General features: G+C 33.3%; 2 protein-coding genes across 2 annotated transcripts; both read right to left on the bottom strand.

The window, feature by feature from the left end:
* Positions 1–36: 36 nt before the first annotated feature.
* LOC110716536 (protein disulfide-isomerase 5-3-like) lies at positions 37–14,309 on the bottom strand. The gene is made up of 15 exons (XM_021895167.1): positions 14,041–14,309; positions 12,580–12,670; positions 11,776–11,870; positions 10,859–10,916; positions 9,468–9,652; positions 8,591–8,648; positions 6,390–6,430; positions 6,183–6,257; positions 5,080–5,136; positions 3,096–3,162; positions 2,834–2,980; positions 2,439–2,663; positions 1,239–1,391; positions 651–728; positions 37–570 (listed from the first exon to the last, which is right to left on the bottom strand). Exons 1-15 carry the CDS (start codon positions 14,079–14,081, stop codon positions 493–495), a joined length of 1,449 nt encoding a protein of 482 aa, XP_021750859.1. The 5' UTR covers positions 14,082–14,309; the 3' UTR covers positions 37–492.
* Positions 14,310–18,280: 3,971 nt separating this feature from the next.
* LOC110716547 (anaphase-promoting complex subunit 10) lies at positions 18,281–21,586 on the bottom strand. Its single transcript, XM_021895178.1, has 7 exons — positions 21,344–21,586; positions 21,030–21,218; positions 20,875–20,935; positions 20,671–20,763; positions 20,510–20,580; positions 18,843–18,947; positions 18,281–18,749 (listed from the first exon to the last, which is right to left on the bottom strand). Exons 2-7 carry the CDS (start codon positions 21,206–21,208, stop codon positions 18,680–18,682), a joined length of 579 nt encoding a protein of 192 aa, XP_021750870.1. The 5' UTR covers positions 21,209–21,218; positions 21,344–21,586; the 3' UTR covers positions 18,281–18,679.
* Positions 21,587–22,466: the final 880 nt, after the last annotated feature.

Genomic DNA, 22,466 nt, shown 5'->3' on the forward strand with positions numbered 1-22,466 from the left:
CCTGCTCTAGAAAATGAAGCTTCGGCAAAACTAAAATAAAGCTTAGGAGAGGGGTTTTTTTTTATAATATAGATAATGTATCTGTTTGTAATCTATGATAAGTCTGTTTTAAGGACATGGAAAGAAATCTCCGAAAGGTTTTAGATCTCCCTGTGCAAGCCAAAAGATGTGGAGCTCCAATTCCACTAGATTCAGCGTACATTATTTTTCATTACCAATAAGGTAAAATTTGAATAATTCACAAATTCTAGAGCAATCAAAGCGACTCTGTCTCAGGGAATTCATGAAATTTCTCAAAAGAAAAAGAGATAGAGAAGTCCAGAACTCCAGATGTTTGTCGATCATTCCTATACACATTGTTTGCAGCCTGCTGCACAGTCAATATTTCTACACCTGAATTCCAAATGTTCGAGCAATGAGGAAGACTGCATCTGCAACACTAGAGCCTATTCCGCCACAGGGGGGAAAAAGAGAGATAAACTCACTTTCCTATCAAAAATTTTTGCCTAACTCAACTTTTTTTATCAGCCGCAATGTGTTGTGCAGAATTGAATCTAAGATCCCAGCTACCTGAAACAGAACAAATAACTTCATGAAGAAGTGAAACAAGAGTTTCATTAACGAGGAAGGAAATGAACAAGAACACTAACCGTGAAAACACCCCCAATAATAGCACAAATGTTGGTAAGGAAGTGTGAAAAAGATCGGGGATTTTCTGTTATCAACACCTGTTTGAAAAGAAAAGGGTTAAAGGTGCCAAGTTCAACATATAGAAGCACAACTAGATTAGGCTCGTGCGATGCACGATTTTAACAAATATTTTAGTTTTTTGTGTGTAATATATATGTACGTAGTATAAATAATTTAAGCAAATCTAATAAATAGATAAATTAACAAAGAGTGGAAACCCCAATTCATATAATCTGTATAAAATATACGGAATAGGAGAAAAGATATGTGTATAAAAAAATGAATTAGTATGACCTTCTTTTGATTTCTCCAATGGAAATTGTGTAATTAGTCAATTAAAATATAAAAAAAATGTTAGGAAAATGTATAATTAATTTACCATTTTCAAACTTTGATTTATGTTGAAAAAAAAAAAAAATAGTGATGTCATTATTAGTTTTGGCGGGAAAATTTTTAAGGTTGACATGTGGATAATAATGATATCAGCGTTAATTCTTTAGTTATATTTATAGATTTGCACTCCTATTTCCATAGTAAGGAGGACGGACCTGCATGGGAGAGAGCTCAAAGTGAAATTTGGCGACAGGGATGTCATGACTCTGAATCAAACTACTGTGCGCAGTATATTCATACTCCTCTAATAATGTATGTTCGTTAGGCGATCGCACTTCTGTTTTTACCACTTGAAGATAATGCTCAATCTGCAGTTATCAAAAAATTAGTTGTTGCCAAGAAGAGAAATACAAAGAAAAGTATGAAAGAAAGAGCCATTATAAATTTATAAGAACTATAGCGCCAAACAATATCACAGCACTATTCCACGTTAAATATATATATTAAAAAAAAATTAAAAAAAACAGGTCCCATTCATTGACTTTCTATATACGGAGCACATTATAAATTTATAATCGAGTAGTCCAGCCCAAAAATTATTGATTTGGGCTTAGCAAATACTAACCTACCCAGAATAATTTAAATTTGAGTATTAATTACATTAAAGCCTGGGATAAAAGATTAAGGCTTGAGCTTCAAGCCCCAAAACACTGATCCACTTCAGTGTCAGTAGCTCTCATTTGGCCTTACTATACAACTAGTTATTGGCCCGGGCGATGCCCCGGGTCATTATAAATTTATTACTTTAATCGAACTATATATTTTTTGGCTTGTTTGTCATTGAGAGCTTAAGTGGTGTTTTTTTTTAATTAATTTATTTATTTAATATGATAGCTTAAGTAGTTTGTTTCTTGTATGAGTTGGTTTGATTATAAGAATAATTTTTTTACATTAAAATCATAAAAATATGATAAATCAAATCTTTATAAATTTGATGTCAAAATATATACTACTCCATAATGCACAAAAATCTTTTACTCTATGATTACAATTTTATTAGTTAATGCTCAAAGGGAAATTGTTATGCATATGAAGAGTTTATCAATTAAACTTAATATAAATACATGAAAGTTAATGCATAGAGTTTTTCAATAATTAATGCATGGTATGATTTGGCGACGACACATCATATGCCAAATGGCAAAATTGTTGACACATGGCAAAACATCATGTCTTGCCATGAGTTTTAATATATATAACAATGAATGCCCCATTAATAATTCATGTTGCCATGAACAGCGATTAAGTTGCCCATATCACCTAAAATTTTCTAAATTGCCTACACAATTGCCAGTAGCTGCAAGGAAATCGGAGTTATAGACAGATAAGACAAACAGAGATAGCTAGAAACTCACCGTAACCATTGAATTTGAGGCCTCGTCTTGGTTGATATATGATTTACCACTCAATCGATCATGGCTTGCACCAAGATAAGGTATGATCCTTTGGACATCAGTCATAACCCTGGGTGAAATTCTCTTACCAAATGAAAGGTGGGTAATGACATGAGACATGTTCATCTTAGATGAATCAAATGAATGTGATCCAGAATGAGCAGAGACAATAAGGTTTCCAGGAACCTGCAAGGTACAGCAATAACACCAATCTGATCAGAAAAAAACATATGGTCCAATTTAAGTAGAGAAACCAAGGAACAGCAATACATCAAATAATCATACATCATGACATATAGCAAACCAGAATATGCATACAACTATAGTTTCAGGGCTGAGTAGATAAGTTCAATTACCTTCTTAACACGGACAAATCCTTCAATTCTACAGCCACCTGAAGGTGGTGCAAGCCTCTTTATGTTCTGAGTCTTATTGCTAGACTTATCTTCAAGAGCCAGAGTTTGGTTTCCCAATGGGATTGCTGAAACCAGAGATTCCATAAACTACAGAAAAAGATGGGGAAATGAGAAGAATTAAATGCAATTACTAGGCAACAAAAAAGCCAAGGAAAAATAAAGGCCAGAACGGGTGTCCATTCGACAAACAAAATCCTATTACCTTAACAAGAGTATCAGTGTCACGATCCCCATAGTAAGATTCGTGTTCGTGATGTCCATGCTCATTCCTATTAGAAACAAATTGGATTAAAATGGGGAATTTGGGAAACTGAGATAAGCCAGATAACAAAGGAACTCAACACTGGCATACAGTGGTGGTCATTACAGATAGATGAACAAGAAACAATTTATATTGCTTTGGATCAGATTCATCAGAATTATAAGAATACCTAGTCGATCCCACAGCGAAGTCCAGAGAAATTATGTACTCAGCTTATAATATTATCGAGGATTTTCTAAAAGTCCTAAAGAAGAGAAAGTTTTGTACTTTTGTTTATTAAACAGCAATTGACACCATTTTTCAGGAGTTAATTGTAATAGATTAACATTAGGGAGGGCAATTTGGGAAACTTAGTACTTTTAGGTTAGTAGTCACTTGACCTTAGTATAAATAGGGATAATATATGCAGTAGGATGGCATGTGAATTATGAGGAAAAATGTTGAGAGTAGTAACCTCAATTTACTAGGAGAGTGATAACCTAAAGTTATCAAGAGAAAGATAGCCTTAAGCTATTAATCTATCCTTTTGTACCCAAATTCTGCCACTATTAATCTAAATTATCAAGCTTTTATCTCTTAATTAGTCTTTAAATCAGAAAATACTAAGTCAGTCCATAACAATTGGTATCAGAGCAGGCGGTCTTGTGGGCTGCCGTTGACTGGAACCACCAGTCCGTACCACCGCATTTTAAAAATTAAAAAAAAAAATGCAGTTTGCTGGAACAGATGGCGAACGACTCATGAAGAAATGGATTCATGAGGAATTTAAATACATTTCCCTTAAAAGGGAGCAAGGAATTTCAGATCCCGAGGAGGAGAAGAGAATCCGGCAGGAGCTTCAAATTCACGAATTCAATGGAAGAAACTCAAATGACTGGATCTTCCAAATGGAGGATTACTTTCATTTTTTCCAGTTGAATGAAGAGGAGAAGCTCAAGGTTGCCGTCATCGGGCTTGGCGGCGAAGCATTGCAATGGTTCGAATGTGAACACAGGTGGCTACTATTCAATGGGTGGCAGGGATTGAAGGTTCAGTTGGTCCGTCAGTTCCGTTTGACGACGACACAATTTGATTTCTGTTGTGGTCCCTGGTCCAGCAGCGAGGTAGTACACCTGAAGAGTCAAGGGGAGCAAGACCCGGTGGGGTGTGGATCTCGCAGTAGGGCGGAGGGTTTCACACACAACCCTACTGGAGTTGTATGTGAGACAGGCCGTGATGGGAGACGTGGTTGTTCAGGAAACTTTGACAACGAATTGGGTTGCGGATTTGAGAGTTTTGCGGGAAAACTTATATCTGGTGGAAGGATTGATGATTTCGGTGATGGGTTTTCCGGTGGAGGTCAGGGTGGAGTCAACAGTGAATTTGGCGTCGAAGCTCATGAAGTTTGGGTGGATTTTAGTACCGTGCAAAGGGCTGAAGTTGATACACATCACTTCAAGGGGTAGGTAAGAAATATACACACGCCCCAAAGAGGATATTCCCTTTTCTGAAATAAAAAGCTAACAAAGCTCATTCGTGATGATCTAGTACTAACAAGCAGGTCAACTCAAGTACTCAACAACAAAAGGGCTTCTACCAGGCAGTTATCTAGCTGCTTTACAGATAGCAAGTTAGCAGATCAATCCTTAGTTCCCAGATAAATGGGTTAACTGAAATTTAAGTCCTTGTGGGAGAGAGGAGGTATTAAGTCTGAAGTGATAGGGGTTTAAGAAGGAAGTAAAGAGAAAATTAACTATTACAGAGAAAATTAATAAGTTAATAAAATTTGCATATATGACAGATTCTAGCATGGGAAGGGGGAAAAAATAAGCACTAAAAACCTAGAACTTTCTTTTACACTATTTTAGAGTTTGACTTGGTGGTGTGCTGTGACATGTAAGATTATGAAAATGGCAGTAATAAATGAGAATCAAATTTAGCTTACTTCACATCGCTTCCTTTACGGAAAACTCTGATAGAAGGATAGCCTTGCACATGATGCCTGAAAATTTTCCATGAAGACAATATTAATGCAACAAAAAGCTAGGAGCAACAACTAAGTGATAAAAACAACCAATCAAACATCTATGATACAATTTTGGCAGCTCTGGGAAAATTATGTAGAGACTGAAGTCTTTGCAAGAATTTTTCAACTGTTAAAGAAATTTTGAGCTCTACGGCTTGGAGAGACCCTGGCCTTCCTAGTTCCTAGAAGATGAATCTCTCTTTTAGAGCTTTGTATTTTATATACAGGTAATGTTTTTTTCTTTGCAATATAACCATTTACTTACTGAGGTGAATATTTCAGAGGCTTTCAAAACTGGCAGGGAAGAGAAAATTGAACTGAAGAATAAAATAAATAAATAAATAAAAATTAAAAATAAAAATAAAAACCTACAAATGTCATTGCAAAGGGCATTAAAGCAAGAACCACAGCATGAAATGGCAGGAATTAAGATTTTAGTCTTTAGAGAGCCAAAGTTCTTGATTTTGGTGGTAGCACAGTAATCTTTTTTCCCTGACCAAATGTTGGAAAAAAAGTCATGAGAGGCATCCACATAAATTTAAAATTAAAAGTCTTTTCTCCTAAAAACTAAATCACTGGAAGAGGATTCTTGTTGGGGATCAAAGTGGCATGAACACTTTTGCTCTTGTAACAATGAAACAAAAGCACATCCCCACATTCTGAGAGCTGATCACAGACAAACAAGTTACATTTCCCCCATCCCTTCTTAATTAATTCTGACAGCTTATACAGTATAGAAACTTGAACAACCAAATGGATAACAGTCTGCAGCATGTTTCATACATCTCATACTCGTCTCAAAAATTCAAACTCAAAATTCAAGACTCAAACTACCAACTGCTTCACGTTTATAACAGAGGTGAACAAAAAACATTTAATAACACATGGACAAAACAAAAAATGTGTTCTGCTGGTAAAAACAGTCACGTAGTAGTTAAAAGAATCATTTAATATTTCCACGTACTTTCAGACATCAGTTCATCACCATGATATCCATAGAAAAGAAATATGTGGTACTATACCTCCTACACAAATCAACTTGTACAGTGCAGTCAACTTTCCCCAAAAGAATGCGCCCATCAGCTTCAGGGTCATGTCTGCAACAAAAATAAGAGACTCATGTTGAAAGTTATAACCAAGCACAACCTTATGGACGGATATTATACTGAAAAATGTTCCAGTGACTAATCATCATGAATTAAGAAGAAAAGAAAAAATAAACAGCATACCTCTCTCTCATAATCATCGCTACCTTTTCCCATGAAGGTTTCTGCAAGGAAAATTGAAAATGATATATTATCAATGTGCTCCAGCAGAGAATATTGTCGAACAAGTGCAATATAGTGCAAATGATGAATTCAGATGCATAGTTGTAGTAGGCATTGGACATAACAGTATATATCCATTTTAGGTTCTTCCAATTCCAGGATGTTGTGAATTTAGTAATACTTGGATAGTTGGATGGAGTTAAGTACACCTAAAGCATGGTATTATTTCAAGAGCATCAATAAGACAATAACATTATTTCACTTATGAGCAGTACTATCTTCAGTTCAAACCAGTTAATGTTAGTTCTAGAGGTCTTACAGAGTTTTGGGTATCCTTAATGTCAATAACTAACAGGTTTTAACATTTTGTTTTAGAAAAATTTTGTTTTAGAAATTGTACTCGACAAACAGGCTTGTGAAAAATAAGCATGTCACCATACATTGGTTTTGAAGACACTCCTTCGTTTCATATTAATCACAGTGTTTTCCTTTTTCATTTGTTTCGTATTAACTGCAACACTTCCTTATTGGTAAGGACCCACTATTAAATTATTACTCTCCCACTAACCCCACTAGCACAAATATTTTATAATTTCTCTCTCCTAACAATTAAATATATCCCAACTAACTATACTTTATATATTCCCACTTTGGTCCCACCATATAATTTTCCTACAACTTTGTGCAATGCCTAGTGTTGCGATTATTACAAAACAGAGGGAGTAATATGGGGCCTCTCAATCAGTCCTGATTTATCTGATATAAGGATGTATAGATCTTGACTTCCAAGGATCCTGTCTACAGCAAGATATATACTGGGCTACTTCTTTGTGGTCAAACAGTCAAGAGTTTAACACTTTTTAGTTGGCTAACTAACATGCACCAACGGCAGTAGAGACTAGAGACCAAGACCCTAGCTCAGTCACTTATATGTAAGTCAAACATGGTTGCCATGGCCTAAAGCCTTACCACTTTTAGTTCAATGACCAGATTACAAAAGTCAACTAGATGGGACTTAAGGAACAAACAGCCAAAGACTAATGGCAATCTGAGTTTCCACCCTGCAGAAATAAAATGTGGTGCAATTTTTGTACTATAGTCCCAACAATGATAAGATCCAGTGCTTTACTATTCTGGATAATATGCACACAAACATACTTGCATACGAAGTCTATTACCGATTTTCGTCCAATATTCCAATTGCATCCCAAAGAAATAAATGGGGCAATTATTGTTGTACTATAGTCCCAACAATGGTGTTATTCAGTGCTTCAATAATCGGGATAACATGCTCTCAAACATACTTACCTTCGTAGTCATATTACTGATTATCTTCCGATTCCATCCCAAACACATAAGTGGTTCAATTGTTGCTGTACTTTGATCCCAATAATGATGTTATCCAGTGTTTTACTACTCTGGATAACAAGCTCACAGACATACTTGCATTCAAAGTCTTTAACCGACTATTATCCACAGAGAGGTGCATGATCAATTGTAACAAAACCGTTTACAATACAATGTTCCAGACTAGGAAACTTATAAGTGAATATCAAACTACAGCCTTCAGCATGGTCCTTCAGTAACTTTTATCGCAGAGCACACCCAAGTAACTTTTAAAAACTGGTCTCTCAGTATGGTCAAATACATTTTCTGTCTAGTAGCCCTTTATTTAAATCAAACCTGATCAAAGCTTCAACCATAACATTTTCAAGCCCAAGGCTTCAACAACTTAACTTTTCAACAAAAAAAAAAAAATTGGTCCCTTTCAATTAAAAATTTGTAAGAAAGGTAGACAGATAGCTCAAACAAAGACTGGAGTCAACACTCTATCTAAACATTTAACACAGATGCTGGTATGCAGGCAATTTATGAAGAACAAATGACACTCCTCCATCTCGCTATAAATATTGCTTTACAGCATCAAGCATCAATTAACGAGGTGATAGGAATTAATGTTTATCAGAATATTCTGCCTTTAAACGTTTTTAATTTACTTGGAAGTTGATATAGATTATCAAGCAGATATATTAATAAGGATAGGGTATATAGGTAAAAAGATCGTCAAACATTGCTTTTGTATTGTAGAGCAAAAATTACTTTTGAGGCAAGAAAAATAATGTTTTCTCAAAACAACACTAATTGCAAGATGGAAGGAGTACCAGTCTTTTGCTCCAGTAGCACCATGGAGCATAAAAATTAACTACCAAAATATCATGCCTGCAAAAAGAAAAACTTAATGTCAACCAACTGAAATTTCTCTAATGGGTCATCAAGTGAGCAACAAACATGCTAGACAAGAAATTTTTAAATTATTATTGACACTAAATTATAGTAGTGTCATCAATCATATTAGGGGCCGTAGTTTATGAAGCAAAAAGAGAAAAAACAATAAAGCAAGGGAAGGAAAGAAAGCAAAGCCTTTAACCCTTATATTGTGGTACCGGAATTAGAATAAAAATTTCTGGGGTAGTGTTTAATTTACAGCTATTGAAGAAAGGGAAACAAACTATTTTTATAACTCTTCCCAAACATACCAACCAATGGCTATGTCCACCCCTTGGTTCTTGGCTAGCTTCCTCTGTTAAACAATCAGAAGCTCAACACCTTTTTGAACAACACTTAGTCCCTTCTGCCATGCACTAGCCTTATCATCATTTTCACATCTACTTCAAAATAACCTGCTTCATTCCCCCCTCCACTTAAAAATTGAGACTTTAACTAATTGTACAAAACCATCAAAATTTGGAGTGAGGAACCATATTGGTCCAACCTCACTATAGCAAGGTCAGTGAAGCACAGAAGTCAAGAAAGAAGAGCATAGAGATAACAGACAAGGAAATGAGTAGAGAGGTTTTTGGGGTGATTTATCATGCCAAATAATGCAAACTTTATGAACTTAAATAATAGAGGATTGAAGGTGCTTTGTCCTCTTTTTCATTCTTGAATACCTCTATAACAAACGATCTTTAAATTAAACAAAAGGAATGAACAGAACCTTAAAAGAACATAAAACTAATTATATTGAACAGAACTCACTCTTGTGCAGCTCTTTCAAAATTTTGCCCATTTAAAACAAGGGAACCTTCACCATAGTCTTCCTCACCATCATCATCATGCTTAATGAGATGTGTAGTGGCTCCGGATAGAAACTCAGGGCCTATTGGTCTCAAATGCGAATCTATTGAAAACTTGCGGATTGTTTTTGTTATATTCAACCTGTTCTGCAAATCAAATATCATAACTTTAGACAACTCAAAATGTATTTGAAAATGATTTAAAAAAAAGAAGAGTTGAGAGTATAATAATTGTAGGACATAAAAGAGATTTAGCAGCTATCCACCCATAAGAACCACGGACAATTTTTTAACAAATCACCTAGTACCAAAGCATAGTTTCAGCACCTAAGTTACATGGACTCGGGAACGGGTGTCGGACACTTGGACACGCCGGCAAGTTCCAAAATTTTAGGACACGGGAACTCTGTCCAATATTTGGATACGGGTGCGGGAACATTTACAAATCAACTTTATACGGAGTATTACAAAAGCTTCAATATTTTCATTAATATCCAATAAAATTATACTTCGTAGATTAGCTGTAATTTATAAAAGCTACTTTCTAAAAAGTAAAAACAATTAAACCAATCCTTCTTTCTACAAAATAGAAAGCCAGTAGCCCAATCCCTTAGACCCTTAACTGGACGCCACCCACTTTAGATTAAATTTTAAAAGATCTGGTATCTAATGACAAACTACTACTCCCTCCGTCCCATAATATAGTTTCTGTTTTCCTATTTTGGAGATCCGAAATGTTATTACCATTAGATCAGTAATCCAGAATGCAAGGACTGCTTGTTAATTAACAAATATTAAGAAGCACATGCAATTTGATGAGCCACTTTAATTTTTTGTCCATTAAAGCAGTATAATAAAATGCCAGTTGTCAAAGAAGAGTAAAGAAGAGTTAATGTTGAGAAAACCAAGTGCTAAATTGGTTGCTGTCTAATACTATTAGGTTAATAGTCTTTAGTTTTATTAAAAATACAGAGAGAGGGAAAAGGAACAGGCAGGCAGATTTTGGAGTGAATCCTTAGGAGAGTTGTGACCTCAAGTCACCGGGAGAGTCGTGACCTCTAGTCAGTAGTCACTAATGCCTAAAGTTGCTAGCTTGTACAAGCCTTTTCAATATTTTCAATAAAAGATTCGATCTTTTCTCTCTGTCTTCTGTGTTAATTGTGTGTGTGAGTCCAGCAAGCTTTAGTCCATTACAGTTGGACGTAGAATTATTATACTCTTTTCATGCCCAAGCAAGAAAGACACCCCCTACAGTCTTCATTGCTGGATTCATATGATTGCAGAAAGCTTTTTTTAAAAAAAAATTCATAAAGCATAAATATCAATGGGAAGCAATAGGATGATAGTAATTACCGTCCCCAACACATCACTCACATCCACAGAAGCAAATTCACAAGAGAGTGCCGGAAAGCTACAAAAAGATATTATGAAATATGTCAGCATAAAGCGTTACTAATCAACATTTATAAGAAACATATAAAAGAACGAAAAAGCAAAGGATCCTTTGGCAAGATAAAGCTTAAATTGTCAAAGTTAACAGCATGCTAAAGCAACCTAAACCTAAGAGATAAAACCTTGAGTAGTACCAAGAAATGACACAAACAGCAAGAACAATAAGAAATAGAAACTTCCACAGATAAACCTAGTAGCAGTGAATAGGAGAAAGTCATTCTTTTATTTCTGTGTGAATATTGGATAACTTGGTTGTCCCGCCAGATTCATATAAACCCTCCACAGGCTTAACATAATAACAAATTCCAATGCCAATCTGAAAGTAATCATTATATTTAGCTTGAAAAAAACTCCATTAAGCTTTATGTACAGTATTAATTTAAGACTTCAGGTCATATCTGTTTTTTTGGACACCATTGGTATTAAGCTATAATATTTCTTATTATTGATTGGCTCAAGGAGCATGCAAAGAGCAAAAACAAGTTACGAGAGTAAAACGAATCTACTCTTAAAATATCTAATATTTCTATCAAAGTGCTTTCTAACTTTAGGATAGGTAGATATGCGAAATTACATACACCAAATGTACTCGTCAGGATATCGCCCAAAAACCTTGAAAAGCAGCAGCATGAAACAAGAATATAATGCAGATGTAAGCAACGATTAAGAATACGATTCAAGTCCGGTTTGCACAGTTAATTATATATAAGAAAAATATATATAGAAAAAGAGAGAGAGAGAGAGAGAGAGAGAGAGAGACAGAATCTGAAAGAAGTAGAACAAACTGATTAATATAGTTGGTTCCTGTTTTATCCTACCTCATATTGAAATCAATGCGTAAGAATTCTCCATCAGGACTCTTGTCAACTACCACAGATGTTGAGGTGCTGAGAGACAAGTAACTACTTAGCTCCTGCAAAGATATCATATACGTCGTTATCAGTCACACATTAGACAGCTGGAATAGACTTACTGGCATAGGGGGGGGGGGGATAGAAAAGGCTGACATAATATTTCCATTAAATTATGAAAATTACTAACTTTCTATTTAATTTTTCACAATAGATGACTTTTGTTTTGTATTATATCAGAATTGATGCAGTTAATGTTGGCCTCAGGAAAATACATTGCCTCATTCAAAGGTAGGGTATTAAGGCCCTGCATAGCTTGAGCCACTTGCATATCCATGGCTCATAGCAGTACTTCTGCTGCAGCTTATCTCACTTTGACACACCAATTATGTTACATAACTTATGCAATAAAGCCCATAATCACCGATTGGAGTTTGCGAGCCAAGCAACTTTATGAAAGTGTCACAGTTTTAGCTCAAGTAATTAGACAAGCTAGAGCATCAGCCTGGACTATTAGTTATTAGTTACAAAATGACAGAATGTCAGACTACTCAGATCTCAACCATTTCAAGACTAAAACCTTCATGGGCCTCAAAAATTCAAGTTTAAGCATGCAACTATTCAGCTAGCCAGACTTGCCTCACTCCATAAAAGCAGACCATACTGAACATCTTGGATGAGGGGTAAAGAGAAGAAAATAAACAATGTCCGTCTTGAGGAAAATGTGAACATGATTGCAAAAATTAAGGATACCAGTCAAGAGCTACTTACCATCCCAAACAAAAAAATTATGGCAAGGGCAGCTACTATGGACAATCCTGCACCTGACAATGATGCCTCTGTTAAATCTCTCGGAATTTTTCTGCGTGCAAAATGGAGAAAAGATCAGTTAAACAGGTAAAATTACAGATACTAACCTCTAGGACTCAATGTTATTTTAAGCATTGTAACTTTTACCACAAACCTAGTTCGCCCCTGATAAATTTCTCCCACAAAAAACAATATAAACATTCTCTAAATGCCTCAACATTTCATCCTAAGGCATGCTTGGATTAGAGGTAATGCATTAAAGGGCAACATAAGTAAAATAAAAGAGAGTAGAGATAGCGATAAAGGGGATGAGGTAAGCGGTAAAGAGAATAAGGTAGTGGCTTTATAAAAAAGAAAGAGGCAGGGAAGAGCGATGGAGGGAATTATTCCCCTCATCATGGGGATCATAGTTACCCACCACCACCATACAATAACTGTTACCCCCAAAGTGAAGGTAATAGTCATTTCCTACTTCCCTTCTCATCACACCACAATCACTAATGTCCCCCTTACACACCTTCATTTTCTTTATTTGACTTTTAATACCCTCCAAATGCACTAACCCAAATCGAAGCATGCCCTTAGCAAAGATTTCACTAAGATACATGATGTTTAGTGTATTTCTAGAGAGAAAGAAACAAATTTCTCTTTAACTTTATACTCCAATATCCCTTGAGTTTTAATACACTAACAAAGATGTTCCCTCTCAAATTACAAAAAAAAAAACAAAAAAAAAATAAATAAATAAACATATTACGACAATGAAAGACAATAAGTTGTCAAACTTTTAGATATATTTCTTTTTTTGTAAACAAGAATAAATAAGGAGTAAATACACAAATTGTTGTAATACTGAAGAATTGAACTATAATTTAACATACTAATATTTCAGATTAGCGGGAGTAATGATGTTCATATTCCATAGCCAATTTGTGAAGCAAAACTAGAGCATGCATCTTCACTGCTCACTAAGAAAAAACCAGAACAACACGAATCGACAACTACAGACAATCAAACTAAGAATAAGGAATTCAAATAATCCTTACAACAAAGATATTCTAATATAATCTCAAAATCCAATAGAATTTACAGTCCAAATTGATGTAAGTTTGAATTTTCAAATTACAAGTCCATCAATCATATCAATAATGAATCCATTCAAATGCTCGAAAATTCAACCTTCCATAACAATTTCCTCTTTAAACACTCAAAATTCTATAAACAAAATCAAAATAAAATCAATATCAAGCTCCATTAAGCTACTCAAATGTCAAAATTCAGAGCACAAACAACAACAATTAATGATGAAAGAACCATACACATTACAAATCAGGTTAAAAATGCAAATCGCAGAACAATAAATCAAAAACTCATAAAATTATCAAATTTCAATTAAAATTAGAACAGGAGAAGAAATCTAACCGATAAAAATCGACGGATTTGAGCTTGCTAGAAGAAATCATGATGCTCGGACAATAAATTGGCTAACAAATTGAGGAAATTGGAAATTGAGAATGAAAATTAGGGATCTGGTGAGAGAAAATTGAGGAGAGAGAGAGAGAGAAAGGAAGGAGATCTCAAGGGAAAAAATGGAGCTTGGGTATCTCACTCTTTGTGAGATGAGATGAATAGTGTTAAGCGCACGTCATGCATTTAGCAGCTACGGCAGCGTGTATTTTATGGCTGGTTGCTCTATTTGATGTCGATAGTTGCGCACCACTCCCTGGAAATTTTTATTTGGTCCGTGGAAAAATAAATTAATAATGTAGTTTTATCACTTTTATGACGACATTAGCTACTTATTGACTCGGAATAAAATCAAATTACTACTTCTGTTAATTTTTATTTGCAACTTTAAAATATTTTATGTGTCACAAATAATATCCCAAAGTTGCAAATAAAAGTTAACGGAAATAGTATAAAAAGTAAATATTAATAAAATATACTAATATATTTAGATGATTCAAACAAGATTTCACTTGACTTTCTTTCTCCGTTGTTTTTAATTGACACCGTTTGACTTTTACATTATTCACATAACATGTTTTGACTCGTTTTTTATGGTTTATAGATACGATAAAACAAATTCATGTGGGATCTTATTTGAATCGATTCAATGTATACGGAGTATTTTATTAATATCTACTTTTTATAATTTTATAATATTGTAATTAGAGATATTAATCATTAAAAACATGTGTTAGCAAGCGTGATAATAGAACGGTGTCAACTTCGTCTAAAAAAATATTAGCAATATATTTTCATTGTTGTAAAACAGATTATATTTTAAGAATATATTTTTGGTTTATAGTTGTCCAATTGTGAATTTTTTTATATACAATAATTACTATTTATTAATATGGAATATGTATATAAAAAAAGTAATATTACTTTAGTAAATGATTTGTTTCCTTAATTAATAGTTTTTAAAAAAAAATAACTAAGGACACACCAAGAGATGACACGTGTCACTGCTAGTGCTTTTTTTTAATATATTATTATTATTATTATTATTATTATTATTATTATTAGATGTAAGCTCGTGCAATGCACAGTTTTTAAATATTTCATTTTGTACATTTTTTTTTTGTAATTTCTTAATATTTTTTGTTTTTATTTTCTATTCTATTATTTTAACATTAATTTAAGGTAAAATATTTTGTTAAGTTTTAAATTATTCTTATTCAAATTTTACGTATATAGAACTTGAATATATAAATTGAAATAAATATTATCTCATTCATCGGATAGTTAGATAAAACCATTAAATCAAAATATATTTTTTAATTTCTAATTATTTGTTAAAATAATATAAATCCTAATGTAAAAGATAATTTTTGTTTTTTTCATAATTTAAATATTAAATTACTATTTTTTTGTTTTCAATTCTCAAATTTCATTTGTTTATTATTTCTTAAATGGCGACTGAAAATTAAAATTCTAAATTAATTATAAATCTAAATTTTCATTGGTCGAAATATTACTTTTTCTTATGTGGCGTGCGATGCACGAATTTTTATATACATTTTGTATATAAATATTTTTTTGGTGATCTCTTAATTTTTTTCTTTCATTATAAGTTTTAAAATTTTGTATGAAAGTATCATATCATCAGATATTTACATAAAACCATTAACATCAAATGATAATTTATATTTTTTAAATATCAAAATATAATTTTTAGTTTTTTAAATAATATAAATCCTAATATCTAAAGATAATCTTTAGTTTTGTAACAAATAAAAATGATAAAATTTAGTGTTCTTAAATAAATAAAATCCTAATAAATTACTATTCGTCGTTTTTACCTATGTGGCAAAAATTTAAAATTTCATTCGTCACTTTTGTTTATGTGGCGAGTGATTTTTTTAATTCTAAAATAAAATAGAAATCTAATTTTTAATTGGTTAAAAATATACTTTTTCTTATGTGGCGCTCCAAATGCTCTCCAAAAATGTCTACTTTATTTATATATAATATATTAGATTATTATTATTATTATTATTATTATTATTGATAATTATGGATGATTATTGCTTATTGATTGATAAATTACAAAAATTAGTCAGATTATTATTTGTGAATAGTATAAAAGTCAAATGATGTCAACTAAAAATATGGATAGTCAAAATATTTTAATTTGACCCAATGATTAATAAGTGAGTAAAATAATAAAGAACAAAGGTAATATTTTAATTCTAATTTTTTTTAGATGCAAAATTACTTTGGTTGTAAAGTGTAAAATGGCTAAAATAAAGCCATACTCTTCTTAGTTGAGGGTGCATTAGAAAAGTGCAAAATTCTTTCTTTAAAAATATAGCCTTTATTTTCAATATTCTCACGGTTTTTTTTTTTAGAAAGTAAGGAAGTTTAAATTTTCCATATTTGTGATTGATTAGGCTCCCATACGAAGTTGATCTATGAATGTATGAGTGGCATAACTCAGAAATTTTGTAATGTCTATTATCCAAGAAAGTTTAAATCATTTAAATTTTAAAAATAATGCAACAATGTTCGTCATTTTTCCAAAAAAGAAAAGTATATAATACAAGATTTTTTTTTTTTTTTTTTTTTTTTTTTTTTTTTTTGTGTATAGCAAGATGATTATGAATTATGACACTTCATTCTTGTGTGTATTCTATTTAGAGATAGATTGATATTTTCAAGGGGGAGGGGGATCATTTCCAGCTACAACAAACTAAATTAAAAGTACACCAAACCATAAATAACAAATGATGCTCAATGCTCCCAACTATAGACTTGTTGAAATATATTTTCAAAATGTAAACACAACCAAAGATTAACAATTAATAATACCGTGTTTTATATATAGAATATAACCAACTAATTATACCTAATCATAACTAATAATAACATACTAACAACAATTTCAAAGTTAATTTATAGACCATTTAAAAGTTGTTTAAGTTAACCTATATAATCTAGTTTTCTATATCTTCTCATATTCCATCCTAATAATATAAGTTTATCTTTCTTCTTCTTATATCTTGTCTTCAACTCAAGCCTAAAAAACACCCCTGCAAAGGGGTGTTTAAATTTTGTGAAGACAAGAATATAAGAATGGGAATGAGGGGGGTGAGTGTGATTATCTTTATGATTATGATAATTTTATCACAACCAAGTAATGCTAAAGAAGGTCCTCCAGAGGTAACTTTACCGATGCCGCCGCTACCTCCGGTTCCACCTTGCCCGGATGCGTGCATGGAGGTATGCATGAGAGTGCACCAAGCAACAAAGGCAATATGCAAGGAAAGTTGTAAACCTTTGTGTAAGCAACTTCAAACCCTAATCAGTGTTAGGAATAAAGGACCACCCCCACCGCCACCCAAGCCACCCAAGAAAGGTTGATTATTATTTTTTTGTATGTGTCGGGCGTATAAACTATTTCATATTTTTGAGCTAAAACGTGCTATGTAATTAATCATGTATTTTGTTGATGAAAAGCAATACAAACGCCCTGAGTTGTGGTATTTTTTAGAATGTAGTTACAAATTGCAATGAGTTCATGACAAACGTACATTCAATAAGTTTATTTTAAAGAATAATTTCATGTTGAGAAGTTTTTCGTTCATTAATAGAAAATGCACTACATATTGAAATTTTGCAAATTTCCTCCTAGAATGTAAGAATCAATTGCCAAAACTATTCAAGAAAAGATTATTTTACATAATTTTTTGCTTGCTCCATTTTTCATTTTTTTTTTTTTTGTTTTTTTTTTTGTTTTTTGAAACCTGCTCCATATTTCATTGAAGTGTAAAGAAAAACAAGTACAAGTAAATTAAATTAGAAAAAAGGTAGATGAAAATGAATTAGTAGTAGTGAAAATAGAAGGATTAGGAACCATTTTGACAAATTGTAAAAGTACAAAAATGTCATTGACGACAAGAAAACTACCTAAACCATCAAAATTTTGATAATTCAAGGGTCCCAATTGGCTTTCAATTCTAATTTTGACAAGTAAATTACCATATTCCAACTTACAACCAAGCACAAATTAGAGGACCACATATACAAGTAGAACATTTCTAGACTTATTCCCCTAATTAGATTTGGGATGTCATAACTTTAGTAATGCTTCCAAGTTCCAATAGTGGTTTACCAAGGTAAAATGGAAGAAAATGTGCAAAACTGAACAAATGTAGACATTGCCCGAAACAAACCATATCAGCTGGAAGCCAAATTAGCATCCTCAACTTATCATTTAGGAGTACAAACAACTAAACAAGGTATACCTATCTATAGTTAAGCATTATGGGAAAAAGCATACAGGCTGGCAGGCTGCGATTCAGCGGTTAATAGGTTATACAAATTCATTAGGCAATGCCATATGAATCAAACCAATGCTTAGTTAATTCCTACATTACAGGCAGAGTGCTTGGTATACTTCGATAGCAAGGATTGCAAGGCAGCCAATCAGCGGTTACAGCTTCATCCCTTGGTTACCAATAAAGGAAAAAATAAGATCGCCTCAGAGAAACAATAAAACTACGTATACAGGCATACAGCAGTGCCGTAATGCAGAAACAATATCTCACTATCCTCATCTGACAGTGGAGTATGTCAAAAACTCAGCAGAGGTGAACTGAAATGGCTGACGAGGAACAGGATTCCTGTTACAATTTATAGCCGAAAATGATAATTTAGACAGAGGAAAAGGCAACATCTGAAGCAAGAATTGAAAAACCAATCAGGCAAAAACATACGGTCTAGGTCCATAAACTTTTATCTGGCGCACATGGGTATCCCTTCCATTAAGGTGATTTGACAAAACAGCAATTTGCAGCATGAAAGTATTAACAAATGTTTCCCTGTAAATATGCAAAACACTTGTCAGATATTGGCTCAAGAAACAGGTGTTATAAAGTCTTAAATACATCTTTTTGAGATCATTTAATATAAACTGACACGAAGTTATTCAATAGTATGATCCAATTTCCAATTCTGAAGTAAATCTCATAGCTAAAAAGCACCACCTAATCAATTAGGATAAAAGCATACAATGAGATATAGGATACAAAAGTAGCAGTAAATCTGAAGAGATATATAAGAAAACATGGCTCCAGGATTTCAACGAGTCCAAACCTCAAGCCTAAATCTACTTTTGGATCAAAAACATGAACTGTACAAGCATGTTGACTCCCAGATGATGACTAGGAAAGGATCGAGTCAGAGCAAAAGCTAGCTACCAAGATAATGACATGAAGATCGATACAGCAGGTTGAAGACACAGAATATATAAACCTACTATACACCATTACACAAGGAAAGGTCAGAACATAAAGAGAGTTGGTTTTGATGCAACAACAACTAAGCCTCAGTCTCAAGATTGAGATGTAAAGGGATTTTCTATTGTCAGTCTAAAGAAAAGGAGGGTATTCACATATGAAATGAAACTTTGAAGGTCAATTGCATAAACCTGTCTTATATGGGGAAAATCCAGAATCAAATGCCCAAAGAATAAAATAAGCTTTTAGAATGAAATGCACGGCATTGTGGGTCATGCACAATTGCACACGACACAACCAGTAAATGTCGAATAACTGGCTACATCAGAAGCAAAAGCAGTATGAAGACCGTATATGATATTGAGATTATTGACTCAGGAAGTGATAGTCGAGGAGGGTGTCTAGCCAGTAATAACTCTGCAGCTATGCATAACATATAATCTATGATATACCGAAAAGATCTGAGAAGAATAAAAGAGGAGCAAAAATATCACAGAAACTAGTGATGGCTGATATTTAATGATGTTGAGTGCTATACTAAACATACATATACCCAGATTAACACTTATAGTTATATTCATAGATAAGATTGATATTTCCATGATGTTGAATGCTATACTAATATGAAAATGCAGTGATAAGAACCTTACTGCCCTAAACCTCCACACACATTCAATCCCCGGAGGAAGAAGCACCCTATTGTGCATCCTCTCATGCTCCAAAAAGTCGGAAGATTCATTCATCAGCCAGATATGAATAGAATTCTAAATAATTTATCCCTCAGAAATCATTGGACTATAATAACTTATAGGCTCATCAGCTACCTTGTCTGGCTATGACTACAGAAGCGCCTGTAACAAAGCTTAAAATCGCTCATCTCTATCCATTTCTGACTCCCAAGCTATGGATACTAATGAGAAATCTCAGCAGGACATATTTCACAATGTAACATTACAAGTTTAATGCTTCAACCATGTTTTAGAAAAAGGTATCCGAAATTAGAAAAATAAAAAACAGCAAGCATTGGATTTAAAGCCACTAGATTCACAAGAATGTATGCAGCTAAAGTGTTTTTAGTTCACAGATGACTACTATGTAAGCTACCAAGCCAAAATCAGACAACAAATTTAGTCGAAATGTCTCACCGTGCATCATTTCCAGATAATGAGATGTACACCCAACCAGATGGCTTAACTAACTCCACAGCTTTTATTTCCTACATAATGTAAATTTTCTGATAAACCCAACAATACAATAATTTGAACATGGAACAATCACATTCAAATGTTTGATGTTGTAAAACTACCTTCATGTTATGAAACCCATCACCAGCACGAATCGATATCTTACTAGGTGTGTAACTCTCGTCGAGCTTAAAATCGACATACAGCACAATAAGCTGAAACCAAAGCAATATTAGACAACATTAATCAACCATACCACAAAAACCAAACAAATTACGACAGCAAACAAATGAAAAACCAAAATCAAATTGGCAAAACCCTATTACTTGCAATTTTACTTTCTTCTGAAATTGAATGTTAATCATATGAGGTTGTGCTCCATCAGACCTACAAAAGGAACATAAATTTCATATAAAACTTTATAATTACATAATTGAAAACCCTAATTGAAGATTAAAGGGAAAAAAGAAGTGTTCTTAACTGCCAATACGTTTCGAAATTATCATCTCGGAGACATTGAACACCATTACCAGGTTTACAAGAACTGACACTCCAAGCTGCATTCTTCGTCATCTCGCGCAGATCACCATCGACAACCAAATCCTTGCTACCTCCGACAAGCTTTCCTTCATCTTCTCCTTCAGATGATTCTGTTGCCATTTTGGAAGTTCTGGAATTTTCCAGAAAAGGGAATTGATTATGTAATTCAACAATCAAATTAAGAAAAGAGGGAATGAAAATGTAATCAAATTAAAGAGTGTTGATTTGGATTAATTGAAATTAACCCAGAATTACCCAAAAATTATGGAATTTGTAAGAAATTCGTAACCCTATAAATCGATAACAATTGAAATGAAAAAGATTAGAAAGAGTGAAAAAGGTGAGAATTCCTAATTGAAATTTGAATCCGCAGATAGTTTGGAAGCCCGCGACTTTTAGCCTGTACACTCACTTGTCCACCCCTTGTCAAGAGTGGGGAAATTTGAAAACTAGTTACAAATACAAGGCTGTTAGCTGTTGGCCCTGGTAATTAGGTGTTAGCCGTTGATATAGCTATTGTATACTTGTATTAACTAGTTTGGTGCTAAGCCCGCGATGCACGCGCACCGCGTTGCTAATAGAAATTAACAAGCGAATAAGGTAGCACTATATAAATATACGTTGATAATCAAATTGCTTTAAATCGATAAAAGTTTCATTTGTAACCAATTTTATCATATGTTCAAATAAAAATAAGGAAAATTTGATAGTTACCACCAACTATTGTTGCCAAAATTGAAAATACCACCTCAAGTTTTTTTTTAAAATTTTACCACCTAGTTTTTTCCAAAAGTTTTCAAATTCCCACCTTTTGTGCGACATGACGTCATCATGGGCCCACACTTTCGTTTTCCCTCGATTTCCCTCTTTCTTCCCACGATTTCCTTCCAATTTCATCTTTAAATTTGATTTCAAATACAAAAATTTCGCAAATTAGGTTATAATTGCTACAATCTAACCTACAACGAACTGAATTGAGTAGTTTAATTAGGGTTTGGGTAATCAATTTGGGGGTTTTTGCTCAATTCAAAAAATTAGGGTTTATGAATTGATTAATTGGACAATTAAACATGTAATTGGGGGTAATCAACGTCCAATTAATCAATTCATAAACCCTAATTACATCCCAAAAAATTATGCAACCACTTGTCCAATTAATCAATTCATAAACATGTAACTGGGGAAAAACATAATTTAAACATGCGCCAATTACTTGTTTAAATTATGTTTTCCCCCAATTACATGTTGAATTGTCCAATTATCAATTCATAAACCCTAATTTTTTGAATTGAGCAAAAACCCCCAAATTGATTACCCAAATCCTAATTAAACTAGTCAATTCAGTTCGTTGTAGGTTAGATTGTAGCAATTATAACCT

This window comes from Chenopodium quinoa, unplaced genomic scaffold, assembly GCF_001683475.1.
Source record: "Chenopodium quinoa cultivar QQ74 unplaced genomic scaffold, ASM168347v1, whole genome shotgun sequence".
NCBI lineage: Eukaryota > Viridiplantae > Streptophyta > Magnoliopsida > Caryophyllales > Amaranthaceae > Chenopodium > Chenopodium quinoa.